The sequence below is a fragment of the Myxine glutinosa genome, chromosome 10 (assembly GCF_964187855.1).
Source record: "Myxine glutinosa chromosome 10, kmMyxGlut1.1, whole genome shotgun sequence".
NCBI lineage: Eukaryota > Metazoa > Chordata > Myxini > Myxiniformes > Myxinidae > Myxine > Myxine glutinosa.
In genome coordinates this window covers 103,310,816-103,337,290 of record NC_136270.1, presented here as the reverse complement: position 1 = coordinate 103,337,290, position 26,475 = coordinate 103,310,816, and the positions used below count along the sequence as shown (strand labels likewise).

Here is a 26,475-nt window from a genome sequence, read left to right as displayed (position 1 = left end):
AGGTAATCCAGAAAACATAACTTAGAAAATCCTATCTTTCCAATAGCTATAAAACCTAACGTCTCGGATAAACACTTGTCACATTTTTACTCCTCCATTCTACATCTGTAATTATCATGTAGCCTCAACATTTAACTACTATATAATGAAGTATTGGATACATATCAAATCATACGTATACCGGCATTAAACAATGCACATAACGAGGTACACTGCTTAACAAAAGTCGCTTGAAAATTATTTGTGACAAACAGGTATTCCTCTATTTACGTCTTTTCAACTTAACACCATCAACAAAGTACTAAACACTTTTCTATTTTCGCTTCATAATTTTAGCATTTACGTTTTTTGACGCAGTGCAATTTCGCCAAGCCACACCACACCATCAATGCTGCTCTCCATGCTGCACGCTCCTCCTAGTAGGTTCACCTCCAAGTGCTGAAAGTGTAACCTCAGGAAGTGCTGCTAGAATTGTGAAGCATAGGGACACAATGATGGAGAATATGGAGAAACTCGTAGTATGTAGTTCATGGATCAAAGACGACGAAATGTGCCCACGAGTTTGATGATGATCCAGGTTGTCCAGGCTTCTCAACATACCGACTTTAGGCCTTCTTAAACCTCAACAGATATCCAGGAAACTCCATCAGCAAAGCAAGGAAACCCCAGCAGCAAAGCACGAAACCGGCTAGGTATCTTCAGATAATTATGTTCTGGATGGATTTATTTTACTATTATGCAGTTAGTACCATATTTCATTTGGTCATGTTAGGATGAGCAAAAATTACCAACCAGAAACGCATCCTCAAATTATAACATAATGAATATGGGAAAACTGCTTTCAATTTAAGCTTTTTCGATTTACATAATGTTTTTTTACGAACCCATCTGGAGCGTAATTGGGGGACTAGGTGTACCTGCAATGGAGACCTAAACAGAGGTTACTTCACTGACTAGATAACATGACCATTAACAAATGGAAACTAGAACGGGCACTCGGTAGAGCGCATACCTTCGCCGCAGCTACTGTTCTGTACTTGGTAAAAATACGATTTTGACCTTTTCGTGACCTTGACCTTGACCTTTGACCCGATTGCTCCCAAAATCTAATCAAATGTGTCCCGTATAATAACCAATCATCCCACCAAATTTCATGCGAATCGGTTGAATACTTTTTGAGTTATGCGAATAACATACACACACACACACAGACATACAAATAAATACACAGCGATCAAAACATAACCTTCCGCTTTTGCGAAGGTAATAACCCTTCCATACACAAAAACATGTTACATGGAAAAAGCTTCAAAATTTTGCTTCATGCACATCTTATGATTGAGTATTGTATTTGTAACAGTATCTGAAAGTCACGATTATATGCAAATCTTCCATTGAATGAATGAATGATCGTTTTAAGGCCATTTTTCACCCGCTAGAGTGGGGGTTAGCCTTGTGGGCCCCATGACCATCATGGTTCCCTTTTTGAGGCAATGTTGTTATGGCCGGATGCCATTCCTGACGCCAACCCTCAGTCACCTCTTATGATGCGCAGGGATACGGTGTACCTATTCTAAATCGGGGTACACACCGGGATCATTCATCCCAGCAAGCTGGTACTCAATTTGCCGACCTCGGAAGGATGACAGGCTGAGTCAACCCCCCTGGCGTTAATTCAGCGATCGATCGGGATTCGAACCCAGGATCCTAAGATTCCAAGCCGGCACCCTGACCGCTAAGCCAACACCAGGCTTGGATGAACCATGTGAACACCTGGGTGCCTGAATTTGTTTTATGTGATGTAGAAGCTGCTGCCATACTCTGAAATAACAAGTAGGGTAACTTGGTGTCGAGGAATATCTGAGAAGACAAGACAATTCGCTTTGCACACTGGCAGAACCATTGTAGCGGCAATAGCTCGCTTTTGATTTTATAATCTATCTATAATTCCAGTAATCTCTGTACGTCTGTACGTTTGTACGTCTGTACGTTTGTCTGTGACCGCTGTTTCTCGACAACCACGGGTCCGATATACTTTTAACTTGCCAGGTATATTGCTGGGGACCCGAGGATGTGCCTTTTCAAGGTTTCATATTAATCGGACAATTACTTACCGAGCTATGTCCAAAAAACGATTCAACCAATCAGAGAGCAGCGAACGATCGCGTGTGCCGAACGTGGAGGACACACTCTGCCTCGGATGGCACATTTGAGAGCGTATTCATTTATTTCACGTTTGCAAACTATGTTGGCGTTAAACTATGTTTTAAAACTAATAAAACCGAATTTGCGATTCATTCGCTTTCCTGCGCGTTTGTGCACGCGATGGCGATTTCTTTACCAAACTCCGGAAGCCGTTCGCTTTGGACCAAACCATTGCATGTAAATAGAGGGGGGGGGGATTGTCACCGTACTCGCAAGCCGTTCGCTTTGGACCAAACCATTTCATGTAAATAGAGGGGGGGGATATAATTTTAGATATAGATATAGTACGGGCAATGCCCTAGTAGGTTTAATTTCAGGTTGATCGAGGAATGCCCAGTACCAGGTTAGCCGGAAGAAGGAGGAGTGGGGTTTGGACAGTTTGAATAAAGAGAATTGACTGAGAATCCAAATGCCTCGGACGTCTTTTCTTCCACGCTACATAAGTGACCCCGACATGATTCAAATTGAAGGACAGGGAGTTACAAGCGCTTTTCTTCCTAGCTAAACCATTACGTCAGAAAGTGATCTGCTGAAAGATTAACAACCGGGATCCTATTTACAATGAGATAAATGGAGGCAATTGGAATAAGGAAACTTTCCTAAAGTTTGCTCCACCTGGGAAGCAAACCGGGGTCACCTTGCATGTGAGAGGAGCATGCTATCCACTATGTCTGCACAGAATCCCATCAAACCAGGATACTGATAGCGCATCTGTATGCTGGTGGCCACTTAATGTCACCACTGTGAGCAATGCTGAACAGTGGCAATTGCACCACACAAATTCAGTTAACATAGCGAGAACATTTTTATTATAACTTCACTATTTGTGCTATTACACTGAATTCAGTAAAAAAATGGTTTTCTACCACCGATACATATCAATATTTGTAAACAAAGAAAATGCTACATTCATTTTAAAGGAAAATACCTCTCTAAATATTGTTTTATATGCTTATATGATTGGTTTTTAAAATTTAAAACATGGTTAAGCAATAGTCTGACAAGGTGATTTCAATGATATCTCATAGTAATGTTTCAAATTATGAAAGGAAGAAAGATTTTTGTTACCAGGATTGACGGTGACAGAACCATGAACATAGATTGAGATTACATCAGACGAGAGCTTCAAACAGTCAGTAATCTATAGAGTGGTCCCAGCAGGACTTTTACAAAGCTTTATAATAGATTTGGATAGGTATACCTATAACCACTAGTAATTGAGTGTTGCAGGTAAAGGATTACATTGAACAATCTGTGAATGTTATGCTGTATAGGTATATCCGGATATTGATTATATTTAACGTATGAGTATTGTCAAGTGTCGGCATGCCCATGTTTCTGCAACACTCGCCTAACTGCCGCACCCTTAAATAATTAAAGAAATAAAAACTCCACAAATCTTGAGATTGTTGACGTTGTCTGTGTTGTACGTCTTTACCCCTGCCTGCCCCCAATGTTCACCTTCCCCTTCTCATTGAGTAGTTGTCAGGTTGGATTTGGTGTGGGGTTGGTATCATGGAGGGTACTTGGTTTGGGATGTGGAACAATCATGATGAGCCTATTTTCTTCCACCTGTGTTGATATTTTATTTGATTTCTTTTAGTTTTCCAATGCAAACATAAGCTAGCTAGGAGCATTCTTCTTGATGGAACGAAAGGAATCAAACCTTATCGATTACATGGACACAAATAATCATTTGCTTCACGATGTGAGTTAAGGGAGATAAAGGAATGGAGGTGAGCCATGAAAACATGAATTATGGAGCTTGACAAAGATTGTGCTAGTTTTGTGTGTGAAATAATTTGGAGTCAGGAATGGAATTTCAATTGAAGAGGTATAAATCTGAGACCATGCAAGAGGCAAATGATTCGGAAGCTACCAACCCACCTTTGGTTTACTCAAATTTTCCTCTGCCAACATGAACCATCTTATAACCACCCATCCCAACTCTCTCTTCCTCATATGCAGTGATTTCAACTGTCACCATGCCATTTGGCTGGATGTTGCTACATCTTCGACCAGCCATGCCATTGCAGCAAAGGACCACTGTGACTCCATGGCCCTCACGCAATCAGTGAACTTTCCCACCCAGATTTATTTTGTGGCTTGTTCTCCCTTCTGGACTTGGTAATGATGAATTTTCCTACCAATGTCTCCTGTTCCTCTTCTGCCCCAATAGGTTCTCCTTATCATGTGTCTGTGAGAGTCAACACATCTCTGGCTATTGTTAGACAGCTGCCTCAGCACCATTGAGTCCGGCAGTTCATTCGAGCTGCATGGCGGGGACTGCAAACTGCCCTCTCATGTGAAAACTGGTGCTTCATGTCCACCTCTCCTGATATGAATAATGCCCGAAAAACCTTCCACACAAACTTTCTTTCCCTTGTGTATGGATTTATATCATCTCTGCAGTTATTGTACCTATTCTCTCACCCCTGGTACACAAAATCATGTGGTGAGGCAGTTGCCATCATACAACTTGCCTTCTCTTCCTGAAAGGCATATCTGACCGAAGGCGATCTCAGGTCATTCTACAAAGACCAGACCAAGTATGAGTCCACTCAGGAAAGCCAGAAAATACCATATGGCCAACCTCAAGGCTGAACTCTGAAACTTGTCTCCTTCTTCAAAGACCTGGTGGCACCTTGTCGTGACTGTCTGGTGTATGCTCCCCCTCCAATTGTTATTATTTTTTGTGATTTTTCCCCCTCTCCCTCACATCTCTTTTTCTTTCGTAGTTGCCGGTTGGTTTATTCATTTTGTGTTTCATCCCCGCCATCCCCTTCCTCTTGCTGTGTTTCATTCATCTTGTGTGCAGCTTGTTCACCCCCATGTGTCCTTGGATTATTATGGCTATTTTTAGCTCAACAGATTATGAAAGGGTTATTCTACTAGGACAGCTGCCCTCTTCCAACACCAAAGTATCTTATGTTGTTCCTATATTCACACAACTTGTGAAAGATATAGAATGGGGATTTCAGAGGAGGTATAACCAACTCAGAATAATGAAACAAGACAAAGGTTCAAGACTACACTTCATCTGGTGTGGCTAATCATAGATTACACTGGTCTAGTGTCCCAGGTCTTCAATACCCTGCCATTATACCAACCTTCTGGTCTCCAGTTTACTAGGTTTGGTAGCATAATTGTTAGAGCATCCGCTCTGAGTCCGGGAGGTTGGCGGTACAAATTCCGGCCGAATCATTCCAAAGACTTTTAAAATGGTGCGTGTTCCTTCTTTGCTTGATGCTCAACATTTATTAAATAGGAGAGAGCACGGACAAACAACCATAGTCTGGCGAGGCTTTGATGGGCCTAATGGCCTCCTCCTGCATCAAATTTACTTGTAAGGAAACTCATATTGTCATTTACCTTTTGTTAATATACCCACATGGCAGCTGCATTGCTATTGCATTTTTTGGTCTCAATCATATCGTTCTTTTAGAACATGGCGCTGGGAGAATTATTGAGTAACGATGCATCCCTATTTCTCTGAGCTCCAAACTAAATTAACGAAGGCAACTGAGTGTTTTTTTTTTTCTCTCAATCTGCAGAAGTCGTCGGGACTCATGGAAGAGGTAAATGACAGAGGATGACAGGTTAACATTGGTTATCAGACAGAGGATAGCTGGTTGATAGAGTTAACTGACGGCAGAGCGGAACAGACAGACAAAAACCCACAAATGCTCTATTTTAGATGGTTTTATCAACAACAGTTATAAAATCAAAATTTAATTACTATTTAAAATCAGAGGTTATATTCAACCATGAATATAATTAAGATTGTGCCATCATGGCTAAATTTGTCTGTAGGTGTCATGGCAGTATGTGATTTGTCAAAATAAATTGCCTCCAATTAGGCCAAGAAAAACATAGTTGCCATAACATTCCGACCGTAGGGCAAGGCCATTCTATCAGGATTTTGTTTCTTTTTAGCTGTTCTCCTACATTAATTTAGTTTTGGAGGTTGAATGTACAGAAATGTAGCATGGAGATTTTATGAAGGAAGATGATCCTCTAAACCTCACATTTATGAGTGTTTTGTTTTTCACCAGCTTGCTAGTTCTTGTTCCTTTTTGTTTAAATCATAAGCAGGTGGATTGCAATATGCTCACATTTGAATATGCCCTCATTTTGAGTTAAGCTTTTTTGTTGTATACAGAGTTGAGGCTGTGGAGGAGCTAGAACACAATGTACCAGGACATAGCACAACCATAAAATAAGAGAAATGGGGAAGGGGTAGGAAACACCCCAGAAGCAGGGCAATGGGATAAAATGGAGGAAGTCTTTGAAGAAGAAAGGACATGGGGAAGAGTGAGAGCAAGGGGAGAGGAGGGAAGGACGGACACCCGGAGTGAAAAAGCTGGGTACTGGTGCAAACTCTCAATCACAGAAGTGCAAGGGAAAACTGGAGAAGAAGCAGAAATGGAACAAAAAAAAAACGAAAAGGGTAATGGAGTGGGATGGGAGAGGGGAGGGGGATGGATAACCTGGAAACCCTGAAAGAGGTGGGTTTGGAGAGCGTTAATGAGGCTCAAATAGATCATGTGTATGGATGGATGATTACCTGATATTGTTGTGAACAGCTGTCTTGAAGCCCTACATAGAAGGAAGAATGAGATTGAAGAGACTGAAGTTGGTAACACAGGTGGACAATGGCAGAATACGAATGAGTGGAGGTTCAGAGCAGTTATCCAGGAATATTTGTGGATCTAACCAGCCATTTTACATCATAATAAAAAATTAATTTGTGTATCTTTCCCAGTCATTTTACCCCAAGAACCAAGATAGACAAAATAGGAAATCAAGCTTTGGTCTTCCCTCTGAATTGACAATCTACACAACCACATTGACAACTCCACTGGTGTCCAGGAAATATAATCTGACTTTTTTTTTCTTTCCACGTGGTTAGCATTCTCAGGAAATGGGCCGGAGTGCAGCTCAATGGTTGGCCAGAAATAAAATTGGAAATCTTTAATTCGATGGAACAGCCTCTCAAAAGGCAAGGAATGCCACGCAAAGATGCAAAGGGGATTGTGGGAGAGGATATAGTGGACAAATGTCAAACTAGAGCAATGCAACTGTGTCGCCTATATTCCTCTGCATAGTCCCACAATGGGTAGATGCCCTCGTGCACTGTCCTAAGAATAAACTAGTTTGATTTAAATCCCTTCAGCTGTTTTCAAGTATCACATTTTCACCAGCCATGACAGGTTTCACATCGATCTGTGAAGTGGTTTCAGAGAAGGGATTTTTTTAAATATCGGCTTTCAAGTTTATATGGCTGCCACACCACGTGACATATGACCTAAAAAATTTACATTCTGCATATGTATGGGTGGGGGATCACGTTTGTGAAGTTTCGTGTTGGTCGATTAAGGTTCGTTTTTCTATCTAAGATGGCTGCCAACCCACATGAGCTACAACAACATCATTTTCAAACTATAGGCAACAATGGTATTAGATGATACATATTTGTAAAATTTCACATCGATAGGGTAAGCAGTTTCAGAGATATAATTATTTCATATTTTCTTTCAATCCAATATGGCTGCCAAACCATGTAACATATTATGTCATAAATGTAATATTTCAATAAAAATGGGTCATAGATCATGTGCATGCAATTTCAGATTTTTCGGAGAAGGAATTTGATTAAAACATTTTTGGCTGGTATACCACTTCACCAATGATGTCATCATTATCATGCTTTTGTTCCCCATTGAGAGTACTTGACAATGTGCCAAGTTTTAAATTTTTCCATTCAGCGGTTTCCGAGAAATATTTTTTTAATTATTTGCGTTTAATCCAATTTGGCTGCCATACCACGTGACCTATGACGTCACAATTATCATAAAAACCTTCTGCGTTGGTGTCACTCCTACCCTGAAAGTTTTGTCTCAATCGGACATGTGGTAGTTTAGCCCGGATGGACGGATGAACGAACAAACGGACGGACGGACAACCCGAAAACAAAATGCCTCCGGCCAGCTTTGGGGTGGAGGCATTAAAAGTACTAACAAAGCCCTATGAGGCGGTGTTGACGCCTGCACTTTAAAACTTTAGAGAGAAAGATTGTGTGTGTGTGTGTGTGTGTGTGTGTGTGTGTGTGTGTGTGTGTGTGTGTGCGTGCGTGCGTGTGTGTGTGTGCGTGTGCGTGGATGTACATCAGAAAGTATTCACACCCCTTGACTTCTATCACATTTTGTTGTGTTGCAGCTTGAATTAAAAATGGATTCAATTGAGAATATTTTTTCACTGATATTCACGTAATACCCCATAATATCAAAGTGGAATTTTTTTAGACATTTATATAAAATAATTAAAAATGAAATACAGAAATATCTAATTTACAAAAATATTCAACCCCCTGAGAATATTTCATAGAAGCAGCTTTGGCAGCGAATACAGCTTTGAGTCTTCTTGGGTATGTCTGTATCAGCTTTGCACATCTGGATTTCAGGAGTTTCTCACATTCTTCTTTCCAGATTTGCTCAAGCTCTGTCAAGTTGGATGGAGAGCATCGGTGAACTGAATCCTCAAGTCTTTCTACAGATTCTCAATGGGATTCAAGTCTGCGCTTTGGCTAGGCCATACAAAGACTTTCACATTCTTGTTCTGCAGCCATTATGCTTGCAGTCATTGTCCTGTTGAAAAGTCAATCTTTGCCACAGTTTAACGTCTTTTGTGCTCTGAAGCAGGTTCTCCGCAAGGATTTGCCTGTATTTGGCTCCATTAATTGGTCTCTCTATCCTTACAAGTCTCACTGTCCCTGCCATTGAAAAGCATCCCCATAGCATGATGCTGCCACCACCAATCTTCATGGTAGGGATGGTGTTAGATGTGTGATGAGCTGTACCAGACGTAGATTCCGCCAGACGTAACGCTTTGCATTCAGGCCAAAGAGTTCCATTTTCGTCTGATCTGACCACATAATTTTTGTGTTTCCTTCTAAATCATGGCCAATCAATTGAAATGGTCACAGGTGGACTCCAATCAAGTTGTAGAGACATCACAAGGATGATCAAAGGAGAATGGATTCACCTGAACTCAATGTGGAGTGTCATTGCAAAGGGGTTGAAAACTTATTGACTCAAAACATTTCAGCTTTTCATTATTTGGGAAAATGTTCTAAAAAAAAAAAAAAAATCCACTTTGACAATATGGGGTGTTATGTGTATATCCGTGACAGAAAAAAAATGTCAATCTAATCTATTTTAAATTCAGGCTGAAACAACAAAATGTGAAAAAGTCAAGGGGTGTGAATACTTTCTGAAGGCACTGTATAACATACACACACACACACACACATACACACACACACACACATGCAACGCACGCACACGCAACGCAAACACACACACACACACACACAGTAATATACTGTATGTGTAAGCTTGGCCCCGTCTCAGCCTTCAATATGTATGTCTATCTTAATTCGTGTAGAGAAAATTTGCTTGACAATGTAAAGCTTGACCTGGAATTGTTTCGCTCCACATTACGACAGGTGCATTTCGCAAATGCTTAATTTGCATAATCCCAAGACAACATCCGTGACATCAGAAGGATAGGAGAGAAATATGTCTTTGATTGCAAGGGCGCATGTACATTGTACAAGGAAGAAACAGACAAATGTGCTCTCCCAACAACTGCTACTTTGATGTGAGCTACATTCTCCATTTTCTAGCAGCCTTAGTCTTTTGGCAAGGAAAAAAGGTTCTGCTCAAGTGCAAGCTGTTTACATGTGCATTGCATTGCTCTGGCAGCATGCATGTGCACTCTAATTTGAAAGTGAAAGATGCGTTTGCCCTTCCGACATTTGCAGCTGTGCAATTTATTGGCTCAGAGAGTTTGAGTCCCACCATGCCGCAGGTAACGCATTTCTGAGACGACGAGAGCAATAAATTATAGATCAATGGTTGGCAGACACGGAGGGGGGGGTGGGGGTATGAAAAGCTCCCATGATCTGTTCCAGATCTGACATGGAACAGGGACTCTAACCACAGTGCACAGTAGAATTCACAAGCTGGGGGAATTCATGGGTTGTCTCGTTAGTATGGCGGTTGCTGAATTCATAGGAATTACTCCTGGGATCACGCGAACACTGCAACCTCTGTGCCAGAAATGTTGAGGTGGGCAATGGAAGGTGTGTTTGGGCCATTGGGTCATGGGTTATTCTTGAGCAAGAAGCATCTTGCACGATTATTTTAACCCGGACCATTGTTTTCTCTCTGTCCTTCAGCCACCATCACTCGTTCAAACACGTACTCGGAGCGTACCGTAGGATGTCCGCTGGCTCTGATTCGAGAAACTCCAACTCCGCAGGTCAGCCTGTCATTCTTGCTTACTTGTCTATCTCGCTTTTTTTTCCTTCTCATCTTCTCCTTTTCCTCAATCTTTTTTTTTCATCCTTGCTACATTCTCACTTGCTGCAGCACCATCCCTTATTTTAATTGCATCCTTTCAGTGGGAATAATTGCACTGAAGGATAATAATTTAGTTGTAACAGGAAAAGAAAAGAGTTGATAGGACCCCAGGATATTTATGATTGGGTTGAAGTTGTTGGATAGCAAAGAGTGAGAAGTTTTGAAAATCGAGGATTGGAATAAAGGAAGGATATGATTGTTTAAAAGTAGGACATGTATGATGAAGAAGGATACGGGTGTTAAAATGTTATTTGCACACCGGCAGAAGTTTTTAATTGACTTGTATTTTACTTCATTGGTTTGTTCATTTTAGCATCTGAAACCACCTTACTCACATGTCGCTGTTTATAAAGAAGGCTGATAGGTTGAGCAACATACTCGAAATCAACCAACCTCAATTTAATGTTTGTTTAGCTGTCTCTTACTTCAATGAAACCTTGACTTCTGTTATCCTTGAAGAAATTGCTGCAAAAAAGGCAAGCCTAAGGTATAGGAAGAGGCCATTTTGGGTCATCGTACCTGCGCCACACTTCTCATCTACTGCAGGTGCTAAACACAAACAGGGAATTCAGTACACAATTGGCTGCTTTTTTAAAAGACCTAGAACCTTTAATATCCACGATATGAATGCAGGCGTGACGGTCAACGTTACCTCCCCGGATCCGAAATATGGTATGTTCGAAGATGCAGAAATCCCTGCTTCCGCTGCTTCAAAAATGGTAGTTTTTCTTATTCATGAAATCCATCCCCTTCACAAATGCAATGACAGGAATGAAAATAATGAGGTATCGTGCTGCTTGTAATTTCCAGGCTCTGTTTTTGGGAGGGCAAATACTTCACTGAATTATGACTTGTAATATATTTGAGAGAAATTTTGTCTTGGGATTTCGAGCTGAAATGCAATTTGCCTTCAAGCAAAACTGGAGTCTCCTTGCATCATCGTGCCCGGCACAAATCCACCGCAGTCAAGATTCAACCTCTTTGGACATGAACATGGACGTTAAGGTTTAAATTAACATCATTCAGATTCTAATGCTGGTTCTTTTTGTGCTTCCTGACTTTTTTTGAACTGGGATGAGTTGCATTATCGATCCTGCAATATTTACCAACTTTGAATTGAATGTGGCCCTACAATATCTTCTTCTTTTTTTTTTTTTTCAATGGGATATTGCCCGCCACAAAGCCAGAAGGCCACTCGAGGTGGGGGCTACACAAAAAACAAAAGCATAAACGACCAACCCCTTGGATTGAAACAAGACAAATGTAAAAAGTTGTCTCTTCACAGAACAAAAATGGCCGGGAAGGGTGAACTAGTCTGCTTTGAGACAACAGTGCCTCTACCCCCATTTTGGTCGATTGCCGACCAAGGCTAACGAGCTCAACTCACCCGGGTTTGAAATCAGAGTTGTCCTTCTCCTCGGCAGATTGCCGATCAGGGCTAACGAGTACCACCCACCCGGGAGTACCATCGTCTGCCTGACCATCCGATAGCTGTTCCGCTTGTGGTGCACATTCCTCTTCGTACTGCCAAAGGTACCCGTTGTGCCTCGGGCCTGGTACACTGCCAAATTCCCGATGGACTTTCCTGTTCTCAGTATTTGCTGACTCTCTGGACTCAAACTTGGAACTTGGACACAACTTATAAATATTCACTCCCCTTCCTTCACACTAAAAAACCTTTTTTTCAGTACAAGTTTCAGTTCCTAGTTTTGCCATAAAAGAAACCCACTTTAATGAACTGGCCCAAACTTGATCCATTTTCTTTTCACCCTTCCCTCTGTGTTTCATGTGACTGTGTCTATAGATGTGTTGCGGTTGTTTGTAGAATTTAGGAACGTGCTTCAGCTTCATATTCTAAGATCCAGATAGAAAATGATCCTGATATTCCAAGACACAGCATAATACAAAATCATCTTTTTGGTTATTTTATGAATTATTTAATAATGCTTCTTGAAGTCCTTTTGTGAGTGAAAGAAACTCCCTGCTGTACCCTGTAACGCTTGAAGGATGATCTAACAAGTCCTGAGGGAGACGGTCGCAGTCCCCCTGAAGATCTGGCACCTCTACATTACTCGTGTGACACTGGTGCCAGACCTAGGCCAGGACGTAAATCGGGTGGCCTACGGGTGCACCGTCAAGTGCGCTCTGCAGATGGGGTCACTCCACTTGCCCCGGCCACGGTTCCTTCCACGTTCAGCCTGAGCCGCAGTGCCGAACGTGGCCTTGAGCTTACTCCTGGAAGAGTGGCTTGCCTCGCTGCACCACTAGCTCCTCGGCCCAACTCTGTAGCAGGTGAGAGAGCTGGGATGGCAAATGTTGAGACTTACCTGGATTACAGTAACATATGGTAAATGCCATGGTGGAGGACGGGGTGCCAATTCTTCAATGTTTGTGACATTGCTGTAATAATGGGCCTTACCAAGTTACTTTTGCTTCATATTCATTGGAAATGTAATTCCTCAAGTCGTGCCAATATGTTGACAATAGGGCAGGCAAGCAACATGATAGTTAGCCAGATAGCTACCTCAATTTTGTATGAAGTGTTATTAACAATGTTTTTGAGAAAGGGTTGGTTGTTTGTTCTTAACATTATCATTATACGATTGTCGATTTATGTATAAGGGGGTTTAACGGATTTGTTGTTGAACTGTGATTGTTGAGCAAGTGTTGTTAACTCGATCTTTGCACATGACGCCACTGTTTGTCGGAAAGTCTCTCGCAACAATGACAGACAGGCTGCCAGCAGTATCCTTGTCTGCCGATTTGGAGAAAATACAAAGCTTGTCAATCACTTTGAATATGTTATTCAAGAATATGTCCTACACTGTAGCTCTAAATCTACAGAAAGACCATGTAGCTAACATACCAGTTTACTTCTGCAATCAACCTCTGCCAGAGATGCAATCATTGGAACAACTTGAACTGGAAATCTGGCCTGACCTTTCCTGAGCTGATCACATATTCAAGTTTTCCTCCAGGACTGGGAGACTCCTTGGTGTCCTCCTATTGTGCTAAACCATTCCTCAGCTACTATCAGCTCTAAATAATGAACAGCCTTCGTCCACAGTGACATGTAATCTGGATGGCATCTGTCGGCTGGTGCTGCGGGATCTCACTTTGAACCTCGAGATGTGGTGGAATCCATTTCCTAAGGGTAATTGGTGTTGCTCAACAGGAGTTTGAAATGCAAGGACGCTTCCTCTCCCATTGCAGACAGGTTGGTGGATATGCAGTTGTCTATCGCCTCATTACTTGTTTCATCCTTTCGGCGATTTTTGCTTCATGAATCTGAGCAGGACGCACTCACTCTGATAGCAACTCAAACCTTGTTAACTCCCCAATTATAACCTAAGTGTTCACCTCCACTTTTTTGGCTGCTCCTTCTCTCAAATGTTGAATCACATTCACTGAGTCTGTGCAATCATGGTCTCCTCTCCATTCCTGAGCCATCACCATCTTATGTTATCTCTGATCTTATACCACAACGTATTATATTCTCACAGGCCCCCATATCTTGTCCAATCACATTTTTCCATACTGACCCTGTTTTTAAGCTGTTTCTGTCTGCTTACACATTCCATGTCTTCTCCAGCTCACTCGGTTTCCTTGTCCCATCTGTACATTGATACTGAAGCTGTCTGTGTGTTCGCAACTTCCCTATTTTTTTGTCCTGCCTTGTATGCCAGGTAACTCTGTCCGCTCCATTGCAGTACTCAATGTCACTCCTCTGTCATTCAGCTCTTCCATGAGCCTCAACCTACATGTACAAAATATACAGAGAGTAATTGATGCCCGATGATAAATTCAACTAGAAAGGATCTGAAAATTCAGAATTTACCAAAGCTTTCAGAATCATTGGAATCTGCCGCGATGAAGCTGATTCTGAGGGCCTTTCTCTGTCACCGCAGGCAGGTAGGTGGTGTTTCTGTCTTCTACCGACTCCTCTCTGGCCTTTCTCCCCCTGCTCTGTCTGTGCTCTGTCCCCCAAATATTCCTGCAGGACGCACAAGATCTGCCAGCAACTTTCTTCTGGTGTAATTGCCAAAATCAAGACTCTCTGCTCACCTTCACTCCTTCCTTCCTCTTTTCTCCCGCCTCTGGAACAAACTCCCACACTCTCTTCAATCCCTCTCCTCCCTCCAGGTCTTTAAAACAGCTGTTCACCACCATCTCTTGTCTTCCCCCATCCAAAACCTTGATTTTTTTCTATCCCTGTTAAAACACCCCAAATCCGCGTCTTTCAATCCCCAACTTCTTTCCCGAAATTCCCAGTCGTGAAATTCCGAGTTGTGTTTATTTCCTTTACACCGTGTACCCCTCCCTTCTCCCCAGCCCTCCCCCTTCCACAGATCTACCGACGTCTTTGTTATCTACTGTTTTTGTGCTTGTGTGCTTCCCTCTCCCTCCACCTCTTGTCTCCCACTCCCTTCATTGTATGTTTTACGTGTCTGTGCATGTTGTCATGTTCAATGTTTTAGCTCTTCCACGAGCCTCGATTTTCGGGAAAAATAAATAAATAAAATAATGCAAAGCACGGCCAAGCCCATTTGTATTCAGACGTCTTCTTCTTCTTCTTCTTCCATTCTTTCAAAATAAAGAAAACAGTTTCAAAAAAAATTACAAGATGAAACTTGACGATTTTATGCAACCTTCAAAAAAATATTTCTAGCTTTTGATTGAACCAATTCATTGACCCAATATACAAATTCTTAAAATTCCCTGTTAATTGGATGAATATTGATGATTTTATGTGATGCTGACCTTTAACCTTTTTACCTTTTGACAAAATTATTAATTTGCCGTCTCCATATCACAATAAATCTTTGGTGAAAATGTGATGACAAAACTCGTATGGTTAAAAAAGTCACGGCCCAGACAGACAGACACACACATCTCGTTTTTTCTTTTCTGTTCCTCACAATTCTGTCTCTCTTATACACACACACACACACACACACACACACACACACACACACACACACACACACACACACATATATCTTTTTACACATACATACACATACACACATATACACACACATGCACGCACACACACACACACACACACACACACATCATTTTTTTTTTTTTTTTTTTTTTTTTTTTGTATACAACATCGAGGCTCGTGTAAGACCTAACATCAATCACAAAAAAGACAAATGGACACACAAAACATACAATAAAGGGAGCGGGAGACAAGATGGGGAGAGAGAGGGAAGCACACAAGCACAACAGCAGAGAACAGGGACAACGGATGATCTGTCGGAGGGAGAGGGCTTGGGGGGAGGAGGCAAGGGAAGGCGGGGGGGGGGGGGGGGGAGGGAGTGGTGGGAAAGGTATAAAACACAAGGACAATGCTAGAACTTCCAGGCAAGAAAGAAGTCGGGATTTAAAAAAAAAAAGTGGATCTGGGGTGAATTAACAAGGGCAGAAGAGATCAAGGTTTTGGATGGGGGAAGACAAGAGATGGTGCTGTTTTAAAGACCTGGAGGGAGGAGTGGGATTGAAGAGAGTGAGGTAGTTTGTTCCAGAGGCGGGAGTAAAGAGGAACGAATGAGTGAACGTGAGCAGAGAGTCTTGATTTTGGCAATTTCACCAGAAGAGCGTTACTGGCAGATCTTGTGCGACCTGAAGGAATATTTGGGGGACAGCACAGATAGAGCTGGGGGAGCTAGGCCAGATAGGAGTCGGTAGAAGACAGAAAGACCACCTACCTGCCTGCGGTGAGTGAGTGAAAGGCCCTCACAATCAGCTTCATCGCCGGTAATTCCAATGATTCTGAAAACTTTGGTGTCAACAGCATGAAGTCGAGCTAGGTGTGATGCAGGAGCACCAGCCCAGAGGGGAGAGCAGTATTCCATTGAGCTGCGGATGAAAGCCTTGTATGTGGTGAGGAGCTCAGGTGTGCCAAGGAAGGACCTCACATGACGGAGGATGCCCAGTCAGCGACTAACTTTGGAGGGAGATTGGAAATGCGGTTTTCCCAGGAAAGATCATGGCAGATAGTGAGACCCAAAAGCTTGAGCGACAGTACTTCTTGCAGAGGATTGTTGAGAAAGTAGATGGGAGGGTTGTCCAGTCGGTCTTTTCGGAGAGACATAGTAAGAGTGTGAGTTTTGTCAGGATTGAAAGACATGTTCCACTTGTTTGACCAGTCTGTGATTTTGTCCAGGTCTGCAGAGAGTTAGGAGGCTGCAGACTGCCGATCTGAGGGATGAGGAATGGATCTGAGGGATGAGGCAGAGAGTGGAACCATCAGCAAAGAGATAGAGAGGATTTTCAAGAGAGTCAGAGAGATCATTGATGAAGACCAGAAAAAGCACAAGGGCCAGAACACTGCCTTGGGGAACTCCAGCCTGAACAGGAAGGGGAGATGAGAGAAACCCATTCAGGGCCACACGTTGACTACGACTGGAGAGGAAGTCCGCAAGACATGCGTGGAGATTTCCATGGATACCATAGGAGGAGAGTTTGGTGAGCAGTGTGGGGTGCCAGACCTTATCGAAGGTACGTGATATGTCAAGGGAGACAGCTCTAATTTCCTGTTTGGCATTGAGGACCTCCATCCATTGTTGAGAGCAGAAGCAGCATGTCCAGAGTAGAGTGACCTGGTCTGAAACCAAATTGATGATCACAGATCAAGCCATTGGAGAAGAGGAAATATTTGATATCCAAAGCAATGATGGATTCCATGACTTTGCTGATAATTGGGAGAAGGCTGATTGGTCTGTAGTTGCAAGGATCTGTTTTTGCAGTTTTTTGTGTAAAGCTGTGATGTTGGCTGATTTCCAAGCTGATGGCAGATGACCTTGAGCAAAAGAGAGGGGTAAGAGAACAGAGCGAGGGAGTGAAAGAGCGGCAGAGCAGGATTTAGGACCCGTGGGCTGATGCTGTCTGGTCCAGTTGCAGAATCAGTGTCGAGGATTCACAGAAACTTCTCCACCTTGTCAGGAGAGAAGGACACAGAGTTCAGGAGCAGCTGGGTACGACTGGGTACGGTGGGTACAGAGAGGGATGGGTTTGGGACACAAGATTTTGAGGCCAACACACAATTGAGGCATTCAGCTTTTTCACGTGCGGAGTCAGCAAAGTAGCCGTTTGAGGTAACGGAGGGGATGGAGGGGAAACGAACAACAGAAACAGAATTGACCAGACGCCACCAGGATTTGGAAGAGGGAGACAGGTTTGAGAGTGGAGAGATATTGTTTCCTGTCTCTCCTGAGGGTGGACACACACTTGTTTCGGGTTTTGTGAAAGGAAATGAGATTTCCTTCCATTGGATTTGCCTTCCAGGAGGCAAAGGCAAGTTGTTTCAGGGCAACTGCCTCACCACAAGATTCCGTGTACCATGGATTGGAGGAAGGGTATGACAACTGAGAGGAAACGGGATAAATCTGTGCATGAGATAGAGCAATTTACTTTGGAAGAATTCCCAGGATGAGTTTATGTCAGAGGAGGTAGAGATGGGAGACCAGTCCAGATGATTGATGGCTGCTTGAAGACCGTGCCAGTTGGCCTGAGTGAAATGCCAGACTCGTCGACGCTAAGGACGCTCTCTGAGAATGGCCAGAGAGATGTCCACTTTAACAAGCACATGATAATATGAGCCGATTGGAGCAGAAGAAGAGCAGCAGACATTTGCAGGGAAGTTAGTCATAACCAAGTCTAGAAGAGAAGATGCTCCGTTGACTGAGATCCGGGTCGGGAAATTGACAGATTGTGTCAGTCCCAATGAGTCGCAGAAGTCCTTTGCTGAGGAGCCATGGCGGGTGAGAGAGGTACCCACACCCAGCCAACTGGCATGATGACAATTGAAATCACCACATATGAGGAAGAAAGAGGTGGGATGAGTAGATAGAAGTTGGTCCATATTATCTGACAGCGAGATGTAGATGTTATCATCACTGTTTGGTGGACGGTACAACACACACATGAACAAAAGGTGGGAGCAAAGGGGAAGCCGAAGCCATAAGTACTCCTGGGGGTGAGGTGGAGAGAGGGCAGTGCAGGGCGAGTGAGGAAGAGAGTTTTTGATAAAGATAGCAACCCCACCTCCAGGACGAGGCTCAGGTCTATCATACCAGAGGATGGAGTAAACCCGGGAGAGATATTAAGGAATCGGAGACATCATGAAGGAGGAAAGTTTCTGTTAAGCAGATAAAGTCTGGTTTGTCAGAAGCAACCTGTATGGAGAGATCAGTCAAGTTTGAGTGAAGGCCCTGGATGTTTGAGGTCCATACCGTTAATGAAGAGGAAGGGGGAGCATCAGATACAGAACAGGAGGGGGGGGGGGGGGGGGAGAGGTAGGGTAAGATGTGGAAGAGGAGGAAGAGGTAGGGAGAGCTGTTGATATTGTGTCAGAGATTTCAGAATAGCTCGGAGAAAGGGAAGGATGAGGCGGACAAAAGGTTTGATGGTGATTGGGTGAGGCACAGTGAGGTGTTGTTTGAGGGGGGGGGGGGGAGCAGAGCGAGGAAGAAGGTTGGGGGAGATGGAGGTGAGAGTTGGAAGGGAGAAGAAACAGGGAGGACGTTTTGAAGAGGAGAGGTGAGAGGGGAGAATTGGAGAAAAAAGGAGGGTGGGGAGATTTGAAGGGGAGGGGTGAGGAGGGAGTTTGGGTGGGGAGGGGGGAGTTGCGGAGGGGTGAGGGGGGAGTTTAGGAGGGGAGGGATGAGGGGGGAGTTTTGGAGTGAGGGGGGAGTGTAGGAGGGAAGGGGCAAGGGGGGAGATTTGGAAGGGATGGGTGATGGGGGAGATTAGGATGGGAGGGGTGAAGGGGGGAGTTTAGGAGGGGAGGGGTGAGGGGGAGTTCATGAGGGGAGGGGTGCGGGGGGAGTTTAGGAGGGAAGGGGCAAGGGTTGAATTTAGGAGGGAAGGGGCAAGGGGGGAGATTTGAAAGGGATATGTGATGGGGAAGATGAGGAGGGGATGGGTGAGTTTGGATTTTAGAAAGTGTTGTATGAGGGGAAATGAACATTTATTGCAAAATGAGTTTCTTGTGATTTTCGAGTCAGAGATCCGTTTGAAAACGTTGGAGGTGGGGTGGAATGCAGGTGAGTTTGGGAATGTAGGAAGGAGCAACTGTAAGAGATGGAATTTTTTTTTTGAAATGAAGAGATTTGGTGAGAAAGTCGAAAGCAACCTTTTAAAGAAGAAAAAGAAAAATGTGTTATAATATACGACAGAATACAGCACTTCAGGGGAAAGTTTAAACATTTTTAAACTAAACCGTGAAAACTATCTGGGGAAATGGGGGTGAAACACGTGGTTGAAGAACGAACGAAAGAAACAAGAACAAAGAAGGGAATTTTTTTTTTTTTTAGTTAAGATTTAAACAAGGACGTATGGGGTGAAAAGACTGGGAAAAACTGAGAGAACGAAAGTAAATGGACCACAATCGACCGCTGAGAGAAAACAAAGCCTCAAGGTAGGAAACTTAAAATACCAGGCCGCAAAAAACACGATGTTCTTTCTGGACAGCAATGGTTTCCTCCTGGCACACCTCCCATGTAGATCAAATTTGTACAGCCTCTTTCTAATGGTAGACTCGTGCACTTTGACATCAACAGTGGCAAGAGCTACCTGTAGGTCCGTGATGACATTTTGGGGGTTCTTATAGACTTCTTTCAGCATCTTGCGGTCTGCTCTCGGGCTGAACTTGCTGGGGCGGCCTGGCCTGAACAAGTTGGCAGTTGTTTGGAATCTTCTCCACTTGTAGATGATCTTCCGGACAGTCGAATGATTGATTTCAAATTGTTTGGAGATCTTTTTAAATCCCTTCCCAGACTCGTAGGCATCTATAACCTTCTTTCTGAAGGCCTCGGAGAGATCTTTTGATCTAGGCATGGTGACGCCGCACACTTCACCAACAAAGAGCACCCCAAACTAAATTTCTGAGGTTTAAATAAGACAGGTTCCTCCAAGATCCTCCCTGACGATGTTCTAATCATTTGCACCTGAGCTGGTGCACCTGATTCTATGTAATTTAAGTATTCGAAGTAGTGATAAATGTAAGGGTGTACTTACTTTTTCCACATGCAAAATTTGTATTTATGTTTATTTAAATTATACAATGGACTACAAAATGTAAATATTTCATGATATTTGTTATATTATATCACCTTTATCTATCAATATTGTTGAAATGAAGATCAAATAGCTGTATGTTGAAATATGTTTAAAAAGTCAAAACTTTACTCGTGGTGTACTTACTTTTTCACGTGACTGTATATACATGTATATACATATACATACATATATATACATATATATACATATATATATATATATATATATATATATATATATATATATATATATATATATATATATATATATATATATATATATATATATATACACACACATATATACATACAGGCATACATATATACACACACTCATACATATATACACACACTCATACATATATACACATACATACATACATACTGTCGCGCGAATCCCTCGGTTAACACCGTAGGACCGCAGAGGACCGAACGGCTTTACTTGAGGCGACGATCAATCACGGATTCAACTATAAAAAACACGGGAGGTAGAATGAAGAGCTAAGAGCGGCCAGCGCGTACCTGTAGATCCGACGGCAGCTTCCAAATCAACCCTGCAAATTAATGAACTCGACCACGAGAGGTAAAATGTACAAAAGGAATGATTTATTACGAACCCGATACAATGGGACGCGACGGAAGATAAATAATGTTCCTAGATCGGGATTCTGCATACAGACTTCAAATACGAGACACAGGAATGAATTAAATAAAGAAATCGTTGTGTGGTGTTCTGTGGTGCGAGCTTATCTGTCTGTAGTGTGTCCGTCGTCCAATGCGGCTCCCTCAGTCCACCTCGTTCACGCGCTCCGCCAGGCCCCGAACGACCCGCTCAGCGGCACGCCCCACCCCAAGCTCCTCGTCGATCGCACACGAGGTCTCGTTCGCTCACGGCACCGAGCCTCGCTCCAAGCTCCGAGCACCGCTCCAAGCACCACGACGAACCAAAAGCACCGTGAAGACTCAGGGAAGATGCCAACGATCACGCAGGGAAGAAGACCCAACAGATCTCCACGAGCGAAGCACGAAGGGTCCAGCACAGAGCCAATCTTTCTCAAGTCCAGCGTGGAGAGAGAGAGAGAGTTTTTAGCACGAGGGGAGAGATAGAAAATGTCGTCGAGCGAGTCCTTTTGTCACCCGGCGTGTGACGTCAGTTCTGGCGCGTTCCAATCAGAGCCTCGATTCTTCGTGGTCTCTCGAACCTTCTCGCGCCTTCCCACGTCACCGGCGCTCTTCCCTCCAATGAACAACCTCCTTCTAGTCGTCATTTTGCGCCTTCCGCGCTGATTGGCTGAAGGTTCGCGCCTTCCGCCTCAACCAGTCACCCGTTCCCTGGGCGTGGCTATTGCTTGCCACGGTGCTCGTTGCTAGGCCATCTGGTGGTGTGGCTGGCTGCGGCCCCATGCGGCGGTGCCCCGATCTGGCTTCCTGCCTGTTTCCCAAAGTCGTTGTGGTAAGGGAGGGGAAGTATTTAATGTGTGCACTAAGGACCTATCTAAGTGTCTATATGAGAATGCGTTGCCATAATGGACAAAAGAATGCTCACCAGATCTGACACACATGGGTCTTATCTTAGTCCCTACAACTATTTAACACACGAACATCCTTGTATGTTCACAGGTATACACTTAACCCGACAAACCGCCTAAAACACAGAACTTATTACAGGTAGATTCGCTAGCCCGACAGACGAAGCACGATACCTATTCAGATCTACCTGGCTCTAGATATTCCTCTACCCAAATTCATAACAATACACACACACACACACACACACACACACACACACACACACACACACACACACACACACCACACCACACCACACCACACCACACCACACCACAACACACACACACACACGCACACACGATTGCAAAACCCGTCTCCTGCTGCTCAGGGGACGGGCTGATAATATGGTTGTGTACATATACCATCACTGGCTTAGCACCAAAAGCAACAAGTAGAAAACCAATATATTTCCCATTGACCTCGATGGATTTAAAATCATCAAATGTAAATACAACAAACCTCAAGTTTTTCATCAAATTTTTATATTTGAATGCAACAATTATTTAGCAGTGCATTATGAAGAACTGAATTGCATTTAGGAAGGTCACTGTTTCATACAGGATGGCATTTGGATCACCAGAGGATTAAGCAATCAGTTGTGGAGGAAATGGTAACTGGAAAAAGTTTATAATAACACAAAAATCTGATATATCAACACATTGAATGAATGCTGAGCCAACGTTCAACATTTGTGAAACCGATTAATTAGCCAAAAACAAGCTTTGAACTTGGCAAGCCATTTTAAATAAGAAGCATCTCAGAGCTGATTACCAAACATTGCAATATTTATTCACCAGCTGTGATTTCATAACATCCTTTCAACTGTGGCAAAGACCTGAAAAGCCTATGAATATATAACTTCAATACACAGTCTAAAAAGTGAATTTTTGTCACTCGGCAGAATTTTATGAACGCGGTCGTTATTTTAAAAAATCTTACGATGGAGCGTTTCCCCATCTGTAGGCCACTCTCTGTGTATATGTGTGTGTGTGTGTGTGTGTGTGTGTGTGTGTGTGTGTGTGTGTGTGTGTGTGTGTGTGTGTGTATATGTATATATATATATATATATATATATTTATTTATATACTAGCTGAATGCACCCGGCGTTGCCCGGGTTCTTTTTGAATGAATTTAATCTTCTGTACATAGGTCTTACTACTATAATTCAGGTTTTACTGATTCAGCCTTAGAAGATTCACTACGATAATTCAGCTCAGCTTATAATTGCAAAGTGGGCCTAGCCCGGCCGAGGCGGCCTCGACCGGCCTCGCCACCTACCCTATAACCTTCCCGGGGCCCGTCCCGACATTTTTTGTTTCAGAGGTTTCCTCCTATCTTTCACCGTTCAGGAAATTAGTGCGTGCAGACAAACAAACAAACAAACAAAAAATCTCTTTTATATTTATATATCTATCTATCTATCTATATATATATATATATATATATATATATATATATATATATATATATATATATATATATCATATATATATATCATATATAGCCACATATATATATTGTTGCGGATCTCCGTGCCGGCCTGTTCCCCTTACCAAGGGGGTATTAATCCCCTTGTCTTTGACTAGCCGACGGGACCCGGTACCTATGACGTCTTTCCTGGACAGCGCGAAATAGGGTTTTAGGACTCGGAATTCGCTATTACCTAATTACTCACGCTGCCCAGAAACGAGGAAATAAGCCCCGCCCGAATCACGGGTGTTGGTGGATACGCCGAGTGGTAGCGAACCCATGACCCGAGCCGTTATCAATGACTAAACCCGATCCAAGCGGTTCTTAATCGTGCCACGCTTACCCAATGATGGAAATCACAGAAACGGTCGAATTTGGAAGAAAGGAAGAACAGAATTTTTTTATACAATGTACAATGATCAGCAGAAGAAGACACAGTGCAGTCCTTAAGTACAGTCTTAACTTATACCTGGACAAACGGGCCCGTTCACACTCAGACACACTCACACGGGGTTGCAGACGGACAGGTTGATGGTCCAGGGATGGCGTCCGGGCAGCTCTCCCTCTGGTCCCCAACTCGCACCGCGAAGAAGATGTATACAGCGGCCAGGAGCTCTCCACGTGTCGTTGGCGCGCACGGGATTATTACAGGGTGAATGGTAGGGCTGGCTTTGGCGGTTAATCACTCGCGAGCGGCCACGTACGTAATAGTTCAATAAACGCGAACAATGCGCTTCCAAGTCCTCGATACTGTCGTGTGCACGCGCGACTTCATGAGTTCTCTAACAACCAATCCTCATCGGTGCTCTCCAGCAAGTCCTTTTTCAGCCAGTCCTCAAGATCTCGCGAGTCCTCTCTCATAAGTCCTCGACTCGAGCGCCTGCCTCTCCCCTTCTCATAACTCAACTCCAGGACTCGAGCGCTTGCCTCTCCCTTCTCATAACTGAGGTGGGGGCCTCACGCAAAGGGTTTTATTGCCATGCCCTTGGAACCCTCTGGAACTCACCAGACGTTCTTCATCACGCCATGCCCACCGAGCCCTGGTTGGCTGGGAGCCCTCACTGTCATCGCCTCTGACATGCTCCTCGACTCTGCCACACCCTGACCTCGCGCCCCTCCCTCTTTTCAGGCCTACCTCGTGTCACTTGGCTAGTTTCGAGCCAACAAAGGGCAGCGAACGCTGCTGGCAGCCAAAGCGTAACAAATTGCGGGTAGCCAAAGCGTAACAAACTTGAGGGATGCCAAATGGGGTGCGGGATCGATTATGCCCACTGATGTAATTGGGGGTGATGCAAAATGGAAGGACCTAAGCTCATTTCTTTACACAACGCAGATGACCTACTCTTACACATAATATGACATAACTAATACTCTAAGTGGGCCTACGTGTTTCTTGTGGCCTAACTATGGGGGGCAAACCTTTAACCTTTAATGATGTCATATTTACAAATCTCAAAACCGTATCTATATATATATATATATATATATATATATATATATATATATACCATATATACCGGTGTATAAGACGCACTTTTTTATCGGGAAAAAGTCAAAAGTTGGGGGTGCGTACTATACACGGGGATAGAAAAAAACTCGGCTTCAAAACAAGTCAATTTTCCAATACATTTACGAAAAAAATGTATTTTACGAAAAGCGATCTCGTTTGCACGTTTTCCCCTTTTCGTCATGCACAATTGCGCCGACATGCAGGACCGCCATTGCTGCTCATTCGCCCCGGATGGCAAGCGGGTTTTGTACCATTACGTGTTTTCTATGGATTTGCCGCTCAAAGCAATGCCGCTTCCGGAATGTGAATAGAATGGCTTTTCCCGCTCTGAAAAGCCACATCAGTCTTTTATTTTGAAGGTCTTTTATTTTACGACTGCAATTGCGTAGCCCGTAGCAATCCGAAATTATCGGGCAGATTACCGTAAACGTCAGCTCGGACTGAAACGTCTTCATACTTTCTATCCGGTTCCAGAGAAGAGAAGATCAAGATGTCAAGGCGGTCATACACTTCAGCATTCAAACTCTCCGTCTGCCAGTCCACAGAAGAGTTTGGGAACCGAGAAGCTGGGAGGAAGCACGGCGTGAATGAGTCTGTCATCCGGCGCTGGCGAATAACAAAGGCTTCCATAGAGGATATGACGAGGAAGAAGAAGGCGAACAGGGGAAAATCGGCGAAGTGGCCTCAGCTAGAGGAGCGTGTTGTTACGTGCTCTTCCTCGACCCCCTGGTCACGGTGTACCTCCGAGCCCCGAGAGGAGTCACGGCAGAAAAATGTGTTATTCTGTGTCAAAAATCAATGGTGAAACCACACCAATTGTTACCAGCAAACAAATATTGTATTAAAAATCACACAAGAATAACAGTACAACAATAATAGCAATCGAAAGTACAATCAATGTATATCTTATGATGGTACCATCAGCTAGTATAAAGTAACTCGCTGTGCTCCAAGTGAGCGTAACAAGGACATTCCCCAATGTCTCTTATTCCCGGCTTCAAGACGAAGTTGATTCGCTCCAGCGATCGCTAAAACGATGTCCAATCGAGACCAGAATCCCGTGCGGATGGCAAGGGCAGTCACACAGCCGAAGCTGTACAAAGGCGCCCTCAAGGCGACTGGGAAATCCAAAGGCGCCCTACAGGCGACTGAGAGATCACACCCTCGGGTATGGACGAATTAGCCTTCAAAAAGCCACGTCACACACACGCCCCAGATCGACGTC

The 26,475-nt window shown here is 43.6% G+C and overlaps 1 protein-coding gene across 1 annotated transcript in view; it reads left to right on the top strand.

The window, feature by feature from the left end:
- Positions 1-26,475, top strand: part of LOC137433895 (protein TANC2) — a 471,451-nt gene that overhangs the window by 213,573 nt on the left and 231,403 nt on the right. Inside the window, exons 5-6 of the mRNA XM_068126367.2 lie at positions 10,448-10,530; positions 12,638-12,923. Of these exons, the coding sequence (XP_067982468.2) occupies positions 10,448-10,530; positions 12,638-12,923 (369 nt within the window). The remainder of the gene's footprint in view (positions 1-10,447; positions 10,531-12,637; positions 12,924-26,475) is intronic.